The 12,820-nt window shown below is 49.2% G+C and overlaps 2 protein-coding genes across 2 annotated transcripts; both read left to right on the top strand.

Annotated features, from left to right (window-relative positions):
• Positions 1 to 144: 144 nt before the first annotated feature.
• On the top strand, positions 145 to 1,077 carry F5891DRAFT_1196688 (uncharacterized protein; the record flags this gene model as incomplete). The annotated part of the gene is made up of 1 exon (XM_041368342.1): positions 145 to 1,077. The coding sequence occupies one exon, from the start codon at positions 145 to 147 to the stop codon at positions 1,075 to 1,077; it is 933 nt and encodes a 310-aa protein (XP_041218813.1).
• Positions 1,078 to 8,109: 7,032 nt separating this feature from the next.
• Positions 8,110 to 8,930, top strand: F5891DRAFT_986085 (uncharacterized protein; the record flags this gene model as incomplete). Its single annotated transcript, XM_041377693.1, has 5 exons — positions 8,110 to 8,175; positions 8,256 to 8,324; positions 8,376 to 8,459; positions 8,517 to 8,618; positions 8,670 to 8,930. The coding sequence occupies 5 exons, from the start codon at positions 8,110 to 8,112 to the stop codon at positions 8,928 to 8,930; spliced, it is 582 nt and encodes a 193-aa protein (XP_041218814.1).
• Positions 8,931 to 12,820: the final 3,890 nt, after the last annotated feature.

The raw sequence follows: 12,820 nt of genomic DNA on the forward strand, positions 1-12,820 counted from the left end.
CCATGTATTGGGCCACATATATTGCTTGTCAATCTCGTTTGATATCATAGACGTACTGTATGGGTATAGACCCGGATGTATATATGAGACGGACCGGATGTTTATTCCCGGTTAATATACTTTGTATGCACCGGATGAGGCATCATGCCACCCACATCATATATTCACCCTATCCCCCAGCCCACTCATCTCCGGTTAGTATACTCTGTATGCGCCAGATACCCCCTCCATCCCACAACGCTCTTCCGGCTCATCTGTATCATCCATCTCACCTTCACCTCTATCACGCAGCGGACATCCGGCTCATCTGTATCATCCATCTCGCCTTCACCTCTCGCACACCAGACGCCCGGCTCATCTGTATCATCCATCTCACCTTCACCTCTGTCCCACAATGCTCTTCCGGCTCATCTGTATCATCCATACCGGCAAATATTTCCATTGTCCACCGGGTGGAATATCATGAGGCCCACCTGTCTCCATTTCACCTGGGACCCCCAGCCCACTCGTCTTCCATTATACCCCATACCCCCGGCTCACTTGTCTTCCATTATACCCCATACCCCCGGCTCACTTGTCTTCCATTGTGCTTCACATACCGGCCCACTCATCTTCCATTGTGCTTCACATACCGGCCCACTCGTCTCCATTGCACCCGGTACCACCGGCCCACTCATCTTCCATTGTGCTTCACATACCGGCCCACTCATCTCCATTGCACCTGGTACCACCGGCCCACTCGTCTTCCATTGTGCTTCACATACCGGCCCACTCGTCTCCATTGCACCCTTACCCCCGGCCCACTCATCTTCAATTGTACTTCTCATCCCAGCCCACCCGTCTCTATTGTACTTTGCATACCGGCCCACCCGTCTCCATTGCACCCCATACCCCCGGCCCACTCGTCTTCAATTGTACTTCTCATCCCAGCCCACCCGTCTCTATTGTACTTCGCATACCGGCCCACCCGTCTCCATTGCACTTCATACCCCCGGCCCACTCGTCCCCATCATACCCATCTCCCTGGCCCACTCATTTACATTGCACACCATTCAGCCGGCCCACTCGTCTCTATAGCTCATTGTATTCACTACTATTTACATAGATATCCTATATAGTACATTCCTATACTACCATCTACACTATATACCACCGGCCCATCTGTTTGCAACAGGTACACACAACCCTGCAGCCCACTCGTCTACCATGGTACAATTGTTGCCATGGGCCCACATGGGCTGGCCTGCCTCTATTGCTACATTGTCACCCTCAGCTGTCCGTCTAATATGGGTGAATTCACTGAAGGGGCTCGTGTATTCACCCCAAGGTGCATATGACGCGAAAAATGCGGTCCACAAAGCTGTCGCGAAGGCAGCTAGTGAGATTGTGATGTGAGACGCATTAAATAAGTGTTGCTTGCCGACAACCTCCGAAAAGCAAGCTACAGCATGTCAGGCACTTCTCGATTCATGTCATGGTAAGTCTCGAAAATGATTCAATGTATCATGCTAACAATTTTTTTTTCAGTATCAACGAAAGACTGGGCCGTCCAAAACTTGGGCGCGCTATATAAAACGGTCACCATGCCAGTCACAGATCTCTTGTCGAGTTTCGGGAGCATTGCTCATGGAGTCGTTCAACGGGCATATGGTCTCCACATGTCAGTCTGGTCCGAAGAGGACGAGGTGGCACACAAAAGAATGATTATTCCAGACCTTGTTGATGAGACTACACTAACTTTCATATACGGCGACACTCTATCAGTATGTTTCCATTTATTTTCTCGAACGTTTCTGATTTTCAGTAGCTTAATGACAACAGCTCCCAGACAGTCCAGTACGCCTTCGAGCATGTCGGTATCACTGACGTTGCTCTGGACGCTGTATGGACCGCTGGGTATGGACAGTATGTCGATAGTCTGAAGGCACTCGCCAACATCCTCGCAACCTCCGCTGCTGCTATATTCTGTCGTCTTCAAGAGCACCGTGATGGTGTTCGACGAAGCATCAACTTTTCTGCGGCAGCCTTCAGAGGTATATACGACAAACTACTCCTCCTCATCAAGGAAACAATCATGACTACTCCGCATCTATTGCAGAGGTGGGAGAAGTACATCATGCACCTCTTGAAAAGAGGATGTAAGATTTCTGGGATCGACTACTGTTGAAAGATTATAGATAAGTGATAACTTTGATTCGGACAACAACAAACAACACTCGCTTACATAATACGCTATGCGCTCATTAGAAGTTTTATATTACTTAGCACCTCAGTCTTCGACTATTGAGACTGAGGTATGATATTATTTATTTAGACTCTTTACTACGATACTGACTACTACTCTAGTACTTACTACTTTCGTTTATAGGTCAGCTAGTAGTCTCCAAGTCTTCGACTATTGAGACTGAGTACTTACTACTTTCGTTTATAGAATTCTTTCTGTCATTCTTTCGTCCGTCGCATCCTCGAACAAAAGGTTATGAGCCCTGGTGCTTAGAATCAATCCAGTACCACAAAGGAACATCAACCGAAACAAGAATTAAATGTCGAACACACCCTCAGTGTCTGCAGCCCAGTCAGGTGCAGCTGCTTCATCCTCGAACATCCCTTCCATATCATCCAGTTCTACATCTACAAGCAGAACTGCACAAGCCTCAAATCGTCTATATGATATTCCATCCCTCGAAAACGACGGTTCAAACTTCCAACTATGGAAGTACCGTGTCGAGTTAATCCTTGACCTTCGAGGACTATGGGGAATTGTTGAAGGAAGTGAAAAGATGCCAGATAGCACAACGCACCCTGTTCAACACCAGGAATGGTTAGCAAGGAACAAGGAAGCATGAGCTCAGATAGCTCTCACGCTGAAAGATGATCCCTTGAATGGGATACTCTATGTGCCAATAGCTAAAGATGCCTGGAAGAAGCTCTGTGAGCGATACGAGGGTAGAGGAAAGCAAACAATTGCTCAACTCATTGGCGAATTGTTTCGAAGTACCTTGACGGACGAATCTCCTATGGAAACGCAGCTAAACACCATGCGACAGAAGGCATTCATACTGTCCTCGCTTGGTCAGCCGCTCGACGATTCACTGGTCGCAGTTGCGATGGTGATATCCTTACCTTCATCCTATGCCACCCTTCGAACGATCCTAATGTCCAGTAGTGACAAACTCACCACCGAAACTGTTATAGCCCAAGTGCTGGTAGAGGAAAGGCAACGACAGGCTAGCAATAGCCAATCTGCGCTCGTTGTGAAGGGACCTGCGCAAAAGAATAAGCCTAAGCGCAAGGATAAGGACAAGAAGAAGTCAAAGGAAAAGTGCACATACTGCCACATTCCTGGACATGAGGAGAAGGACTGTCGAAAGAAGAAAGCTGCTGAAGACGCTGAAAAGAGTGGGAAGCAGGTGGACAAAGACAAAGGAAAAACGGACCTATCTGCGAAGGTCGCACGCATTTCGTCGGACCATGACACACCACTCCAATTATTCATGGCACATGGGCACTCTACATCCGCATCCAAAGATGATTGGATAGTGGACTCTGGCGCATCTGCAAACATGACGTGTCAGCGGGAAATTTTCATCAAATATCGCACACTGAACCCACCCGAAAAAGTAATCATCGGAGATGGACGCTCGATAGATGCGATAGGTATCGGACGTGCTGAAATAAACGTCTATGTTGGTGAAAATGAGTACATCCACTCCATCCTGCAGGAAGTCTATCACATACCAGACCTGAATGCGAACCTTCTGTCAGTTCCCCGCCTCACGAAACAAGGTCTCGAAGTCACCTTTGATGGTTCCCAATGCAAGATCCTTGCAAAGGGAAAGACCGCCACTCTCGCACATAAGCGAAACTCGCTATACGTCCTTCGAGTAAAGCCCTGCGAGAAAGCACATGCATACATTCTGCAAGGACCATCAGCTCCACTCGATCCAGATGTCCCCATAACAGCTCTCACCTCGCGCATGCTCCATTCGAGTGCAACTCTGGACACATGGCATCGACAACTTGGGCACGTAAATTTCGACTCCATATCTAAGTTAATTTCGAAAGATATGGTCAATGGGATCAACATAAAGGGTTCAAGTACTCACAATAAGGCAGTGTGTCAGCCTTGCCTTGAAGGCAAGCAACACCGCAACCCAATCCCAACGAAATCAAATGTCGAAAGCCCAGGAGTCCTGTATCGCACATACTCTGATGTATGCAGACCCATGGAAACAGTGTCGCGCGCCGGCTTCCGATACTTCATTACATTCATAGATGCCTATTCACACCATCTCGTGGTTAAACTTGTGAAGACCAAGGATGAAACATTCGCACTCACCAAAGGATACTTTGAACGTGCAGAGACCGAGACTGGAGAACGCCCCAACTATTTTCGTAGTGATGGTGGGGGGGAATATGGATCAAAACAATTTGTATCCTATCTCGAGTCAAAAGGCATCCATCACGAGAAAACAAACGCATACACACCACAAGAGAACGGTGTCGCAGAGCGGATGAATCGGACCTTAGTTGAAATGGCACGCAGCTTGCTACGAGACGCCGGACTGCCAAACACATATTGGGGAGATGCGATCCTATATTCAGCGCACATATTGAACCGGGTTCCAACTCGTGCGATAGATGGAGACATTACACCACATGAAGCATTCACTGGGAACAAACCATCAGTATCCCATCTCCGGGTATTTGGGTGCAAAGCCCATGTACACATACCTGATGAAAAACGCCAGAAGCTCGGTGTGAAATCGCTCGAATGCGTCAACCTTGGGTATGCCGAACATCGAAAGGCCTATGTATGCCTGCATCGTCCAACCGGTCGCATCCTCGAGTCGCGAGACGTCGTCTTCGATGAAGGAGATCCGCAAGGGCCTAGTCGTGTCAAGATAGACACATTTCTCCCAGAGAAACAGGTCACTGCTGCAAAGCACAACACAGACGACCTGCAAGGCCTGGAAGCTCCTCATAAGTCAACAATTATAGAAGAATTATCAGACGATGACGCACCGGAAGTGGGAAATCCAGCTACCGAATCTCCCCACGAGGATGATGATGTCGATGGACAACCAGCTCCTCTAAGCATGGTCAAGTTCGAGCCTGAAGACCAGAACAAGGAAATGTCAGCACCGAACAACACGCGTGCGTTGGAGACACACCATGTTCAACCACTAACCACTTCAGCCACTCGACAAATAGCACCTCCTGCTCCATATCCTCGCCCAGCTCCTCCACCTGAAGTAAGGCGCAGCTCGCGAGCGCGACGCGCACCTATGCGAGATGATGATCCTCGCTACTTCATAAACGCCTATGAGAAGTCAACACTTCAAAGAGAGGAACCGGTTATACAAGACATACCTGAGGCAGTGGGCGCGATTGAGGCTGCGGAGACACATGGGGAGGCTTACAAGGCTACAGTAGCTTGTAATGGTGAGCCTGGGACGTTCCATGAAGCAATGAATCGTCCAGACGCAGATCTATGGTACACGGCGATGACCGAAGAATTGAAGATCTTCGAGAAGATTGGCCTATACGAGGAAGTCAAACGCCCTCGTGACCGCAAGGTTGTAGACTCGAAATGGGTCTATAAAATTAAGCGCGGCCCGCATGGCGAAATTGAACGCTATAAGGCCAGACTCGTCGCGAAAGGTTTCACGCAGGTCCAAGGGATCGACTACACAGACACCTTTGCCCCCGTCACGAAGTTCTCGACGATTCGAGTCCTTCTTGCCCTTGCAGCCAAGTACGATCTAGATATACATCAGATGGACGTCAAGTCAGCTTTTCTAAACGGTGAATTGGATGAGGAAATTTACCTGCAGCTCCCTCCTGGCTTTCGTGACTCGTCGAATCAAGTTTGGAAGCTCAAATGTGCTCTATACGGTCTTAAGCAGGCACACAAAGCATGGTACAAAAGACTACGTACCGTCTTCGAGTCTCTCGGCTTCACACGCAGCAATGCAGACCATTCTGTCTTCTACAAGGTCGAGAACGGCACAATCATTATAGTCGCCGTCTATGTTGACGACAAAATGATACTGTCAAAGGATAAGAAGATGATAGATGAGCTGAAGAAACGGTTAGCAGCAGAGTACGAGCTTACCGATTTGGGAGAAGCACGCTGGATTTTGGGAATGGAAATCATTCGCGACCGCGATAAACGCACGATCAAGCTGTCACAAAGCCGCTACATCGAATCGATACTCGAGCATTTCGATATGGGATCCAGTCGTCCTGTGAATACGCCAATGGACCCTAATACCAAGCTCATCAAAGTGAATGAAGCCGAAGTCGATGTGAAGACTTACCAAAGTGCCCTAGGTGCACTGATGTATGCGATGCTTGCGACGCGTCCGGACATCGCGTTCGCAGTAGGTGCTCTGAGCAGATTTGCAGCTACCCCCGGACAAGCGCACTGGACCGCTCTAAAGCGTGTCTATCGGTATCTACACGGGACCGTCAATAAATGTTTGACATATCAAGGGAAGTCAGAAACGGACTTACATGCGTTCGTCGACGCAGACTGGGCCTCAGATGTCAATGACCGGCGTTCGATAACCGGATATATATTTTCAATATCTGGAGGAGCAGTTAGTTGGAGTTCAAAGAAGCAAAGTTCAGTCGCACTTTCCAGTACCGAAGCAGAATATATGGCCGCCGCCGCTGCTACGAAGGAGGCCGTTTGGTTGAGGACCCTACTCAGAGAACTAAACTCCTCAGAAACTCCCCCAATAACTCTCCAAATCGACAATCAATCTGCAATTCTGTTAGCCGAAAATGCCATGTTTCATGAACGTACCAAACATATCGCGATCCAGTATCACTTTATCCGAGAAAAGTTGGAGGAAGGAGAGATATGCGTTGAGTATGTTCCCACGAACGAACAGATTGCCGACGTTTTGACGAAGGCACTTGCGCGCGAGAAGCATGGACGATTCATCGAAGGAATGGGAGTGTTGAACGGCGAGAGTTTGATTCGTTGAGTGGGCGTGTTGAAAGATTATAGATAAGTGATAACTTTGATTCGGACAACAACAAACAACACTCGCTTACATAATACGCTATGCGCTCATTAGAAGTTTTATATTACTTAGCACCTCAGTCTTCGACTATTGAGACTGAGGTATGATATTATTTATTTAGACTCTTTACTACGATACTGACTACTACTCTAGTACTTACTACTTTCGTTTATAGGTCAGCTAGTAGTCTCCAAGTCTTCGACTATTGAGACTGAGTACTTACTACTTTCGTTTATAGAATTCTTTCTGTCATTCTTTCGTCCGTCGCATCCTCGAACAAAAACTACAGCCGCTACACTATCAGTAATCTACAATCGTAATCTAGACTTGATAATGCAGATTTCGTTGTGATAACATACCCGAGGCTCGGCTCAATCTCCGTCAACGAAAAACATAAGACTTAGTACAATTGAGGTATAGTCCCGCCGTGTACGTGAGCACGACCTGACCTATACCAAATCCGACGCTCAAAAAGCAACTTTTTGAGCGTTTCGGACCTCAGATGTGGCACACCCCCAGAATTCACGAAGATGCGATGCTTAGCCTGTGTGATGTGACGCGGTGATGAATGCTTACTAAGCAATGTCATGCGCGACGGACAACTTGAACCAGTGACCGGGACCGTTGGTGGCTGTTGGTGGCCACCGGTCACCTACTCGACGAGAGACCCCAATAATTGATGTAAGTAGTACAATTACTTACCCGCTCTAAACACTCTGAACGTGTATCGAACCTTTTGAAGAATCTTGCATTTAATTGCCCATATGTACTTCAACCTCGTGTGGTATGCTCGTCAATTGATCGTGCATTGTCATATTTCGTTTCTATCAACATCCATAGTTCCTGTGGTAGGTTTGTCTAGATCTATGGCATGGCCCCTTCAAGGCTATGCTCCCTTATTCCTTCGGCAACGGACCTATGGCCGATAATCCGATGATTAGCGCTTCAAGAATCCAGTGAACGTGTTGGCCATATTTCGATAAGGGTATTCTGGTCATGCCAGAGGTCCTTTCTTTTCTCCCACCTAAAGTTATTGCACCCCAACTCCGCTCACAGTAATCGACCATTCGTGATGAGTGAAGACCATGGAGCAGAACCTCCTCCAGAAGCCTGCAAAGCAACCGGTCGTGAAAGCTCGGTATGTATTCTCAAGGGTTTACTCACTGTGGACGAGCGCTCATGAAATACATTACCTCTTCTGATGCTTTCTTCGTCCAGAGCCAAGCCCGTAGTCAAGTCCAGCAGGCTATTCAGAAATTTGCGAAAGGCATCACCAAGAAAATTTCTGTAAGTAGACTGCTGGGGTTCCTGGTTGTGAATATGGCTGACATTGTGCAGACACGCTCCAAGCGTCCCCACAGCCTCATTCCTGCAGGTCTGAATGTCGACCTTCAAGATACTCCATCGAATCAGAATGTTGAGGTAGGTGCTCCAAATCGTAAATCCGGTGCTTCAGTTTTTTTAATTTGAGGCATCCAGGACGTGTCACATCCACATCCTTCCGCCAACAAGCATCCCGCCTCATCTGAAAATCCTAGTGGCTGCATAAATCAAGGCTCACCCAGAGAACCTATTTCGAAGGTACTTGCATCAAATTATGGTTTTCGTCTCTAAATTTTGTTGGTCGCGCAGGCTGTGAGCATTCCCTCTGGTGTAGATGAAACTTCAGGTCCCGAATCAGTTGGTACCGAACTTCAGGGTGCCCACGAGGCTTCAGAACATATGAAAACACTCGGGGGACGTGCGCAGTCTGTAGCATCCATCGCCAACAATACCCTTGCAGATCTCGCTGCCGCAGATAATTTCCAGACCAACTATCTCCAACCCCTGAAGATTTTCGACACTGCCATTGAGAAGATCGCAAATGTATGGGCTTTTCTGCTTAGCTGGTAGCGAACTAATCAAGTTATAGGTGCATCCATACGCAAAGATGGCGTTGGGCGTACTTTCTGCTGCAGCCAAAGTAAGTTCTACGTTTCACGGAAATCTACCTCCGGTCCAGAAGTCACGATTCCACGTAGATTATTCTTGCTCAAGCGAAGCGCGACGAATCGGTAGATCGCCTTCTCCAGAAATTAGATGAAGTTTATGGCTTCATTACCCAAGCCGAGAATCTTTCCAAGGTTGAATCAATGCATGACATCATCGGAAAGATTGCTCAGCAGACCCTCGAGTGCGCCCGTTTCATCAGGGAGTACTCGGAGACAAAGAGTTTCTGTGAGTCATCGGACTATTGCATTTGTACACGAATCATATACTCACTATGATTACAGGGAAGAGAGTCGGTAAAAACATCGTTGCGGAAACGGATGATATCATCGTACGGTACAACAACGCCCTGGATGGGCTTATGCAGAGATTCCGGGATCAAGCTCATCGGGACGCAGCCATCTTTGTCCAGTTTGCGGGTGAGGATTCATACACGCCTCTGACTTTACATCTACTCATACCTTTAAAGGTGAAACACTCGATATCAGCGGAATGGCTTATGCGGCGGGCGCGGGACTAGATACTACGAAGCAATGTCTGTCAGGCACTCGCACGGACATTCTCTCCCAAATCACCGAGTGGATCAACAGCAGCGGAGATTCTGTTCCACGCGTAATGTGGCTATCCGGCCCTGCAGGTAAGGGCAAATCAGCCATCGCGCACACGATTGCCAACTGGTTCGACAAAACCGGAGGCCTTGGTTCATGTTTTTGTTTCGATCGGCACAGAGAAGCGGACCATCGCCATGAAAAGATTTTCTCCACCATCGCACGCGATCTTGCTGATCGCGATCCAGGGATGAAGCGAGCGTTAGCAGATGCAGTCAAGAATGCAAACTCGCTGAAGAATACGCCGGACATCATCCAGCAGTGGCGCAAACTTCTCATGGAACCGCTAAAGAAGTTCTCTGCGTCAAGCGTAGGGCCTGTCCTAATCGTAATCGAAGCGCTGGACGAGAGTGGTGGAGTGGGGACGCGACGTAATCTCCTCCGCATACTATCTGGTAGACTTCAGGACGAAGGGCTTCCCCAAATCACTGAACTCCCTTCCAACTTTCGGATTCTCGTCACCTCTCGTCCACTTCATGATATCGAAAAGGAGTTTGAAGGTGCTGAACATGTTCTACGGTTGTCCATAGACGAGATTCCAGCAGAAGTAGCAGAGCGCGACATCTATGCTTTCATATCCGACAAGCTAAAAGGGCTGCCACGTTTTGGGCCCCAAGAGTTTGCAAACCTCGCAATGAAAGCCGGTGGACTTTTTGAGTGGGCGCGTCTTGCATGCGAATACATCAGGGAAGACCTTCCCGGCTTATCCCCCATGGACTGCTTCAATGCTGTCGTGAACCGCAATCCTGGGGAGCGGAAAAATTTGTTGTATGATATGTATCGGCTCATCTTAACAGAAATCATGGCAAAGGAGAAGTACACAACGGCCCATTACGAGCAAGCAGTAGCGAAGTTTCGTTCCGTGATGGGCCAAATACTTGCTATAGCCGAACCCCTCCCTTTAGCTTCACTCAATGCTATGCGGCAGCATTTCCCGGAGGACCACGACCATTACGAAGTAGAAGTAGTGATCAAACACATGGGATCCCTCCTCAGCGGCACCACCGACTCATATACCCCTATCCGACCGCTTCATGCGACCTTTCAAGAATTCCTGACGGACAAATCAGCCAGCGGAGACTTCTTCGTCGAGAGAACGAAGGCGCACCAGCGTAACCTTGCATTTGCGTCACTGCGAGTGATGGAACATAGCCTTTGCTTCAATATCTGTAGTTTGAAGTCGTCGTACCTCCCTAATTCCCAAGACACGGGGCTGCCTCAACGAGTCAAAACATCCATTCCCCTACATCTCTCTTATTCCTGTCGATATTGGGCTGTGCATGTTCAAACGACCGACTTTGACGATAAGCTCGCAAAGGAAATAAGATCACTCTTCGACGACGAGCGACTAATGTTCTGGATTGAAACGCTCGGGCTTCTCAATGCCATCAGTGGTGGAGCTACTGTACTTGCACTCATTGCCAAATGGCTGAAGGTAAGTACATGCCTACGAGGCAGTTTCAGACGAACAGCTCATAAATAGATACAGGGCCATTCTGGATACGAAAATTTGCGGTCCAGCACGATGGATGTGCAGAGATTCATTCAAGTGTTTGGTGGCATAATTTTGCACAGCACGCCGCATCTGTATCTATCAGCGCTCCCATTCTCGCCTGTCAACTCCACCATGGCTACTAAATTTACGGCAGGGTTTCCAAATAACCTTCGTCTGGCATCTGGGCGCGATTTGAACTGGACGGTTGTCCAGGCTGTCATTAATGGGCACACTGAAGAAGTCAACTCCATCGCGTTCTCACCGGATGGCACTCGCATCGCGTCCGGTTCGGAAGATAATACTGTGCGTCTGTGGAATGCGGCGACGGGACAGTCATTGGGCGAGCCCTTGGAGGGGCACACTGGAGCGGTTTTGTCAGTCTCATTCTCACCGGATAGTACTCGCATTGTGTCTGGTTCGGAGGATAACACTATACGGTTGTGGGATGCAGCGACGAGACAGCCATTGGGTGAACCCTTGGAGGGTGACACTGGAGCAGTTCGGTCAGTCTCGTTCTCAGCGGACGGTACCCGCATCGCGTCTGGTTCTTGGGATAACACTGTGCGGCTGTGGGACGTAGCGACGGGACAGCCCTTGGGTGAGCCCTTGCAGGGGCACACCGGAGCAGTTTGGTCAGTCTCTTTCTCACCGGATGGTACTCGCCTCGCGTCTGGTTCTTGGGATAACACTGTGCGGTTGTGGGATGCAGTGACGGGACAGTCATTGGGTGAGCCCTTGGAGGGGCACACTGGAGCGGTTTCGTCAGTCTCGTTCTCACAGGATGGTACGCGTGTCGCGTCTGGTTCGGAGGATAATACTACGCGGCTGTGGGATGTAGTTACGGGACGGCTATTGGGTGAGCCCCTGCAGGGGCATACTGAAGCAGTTTCGTCAGTTTCTTTCTCACCAGATGGTACTCGCATCGTGTCTGGTTCTTGGGACAATACTGTGCGGCTATGGGATGCAGTGACGGGACAGTCATTGGGTGAGCCCTTGGAGGGGCACACTGGAGCGGTTTTGTCAGTCTCATTCTCACCAGATGGTACTCGCATCGCGTCCGGTTCTTGGGATAAGACCGTGCGGCTGTGGCATGCAGTGACGAGACAGTCCTCAGCCAAACCCTTGAAGGGGCACACTGGAGCAGTTTCGTCAGTCTCGTTATCACCAGATGGTACTCGCATAGCGTCTGGTTCTTTGGATAAGACGGTGCGGCTGTGGGATGTAGCGACGGGGCGATCATTGGCCAAGCCCTTGGAGGGGCACACTGGAGCGGTTTCATCAGTCTCTTTCTCGCCGGATGGTACTCGCCTCGCGTCTGGTTCTTGGGATAAAACTGTGCGGTTGTGGGATGCAGTGACGGGACAGTCATTGGGTGAGCCTTTACAGGGGCACACTGACATAGTTTTGGCAGTCTCGTTCTCACCGGATGGTACTCGTATCGCGTCTGGTTCAAGGGATAATACCGTGCGGCTGTGGGATGTAGCGACAGGACAGTCCCAGTCATTGGGTGAGCCCTTGGAGGGGCACACAGGAGCAGTTTGGTCAGTCTCGTTCTCACCGGATGGTACTCGTATTGCGTCTGGTTCAAGGGATAGGACCATACGATTATGGGATGTAGCGACGGGGCAGCTATTGAGTAAGCCCTTGGAGGGTGACACTGGAGCAGTTTGGTCAGTCTCGTTTTCACCAGA

Source organism: Suillus fuscotomentosus (genome assembly GCF_016647785.1).
Source record: "Suillus fuscotomentosus strain FC203 chromosome Unknown F5891scaffold_105, whole genome shotgun sequence".
In the NCBI taxonomy this organism is placed as follows: domain Eukaryota; kingdom Fungi; phylum Basidiomycota; class Agaricomycetes; order Boletales; family Suillaceae; genus Suillus; species Suillus fuscotomentosus.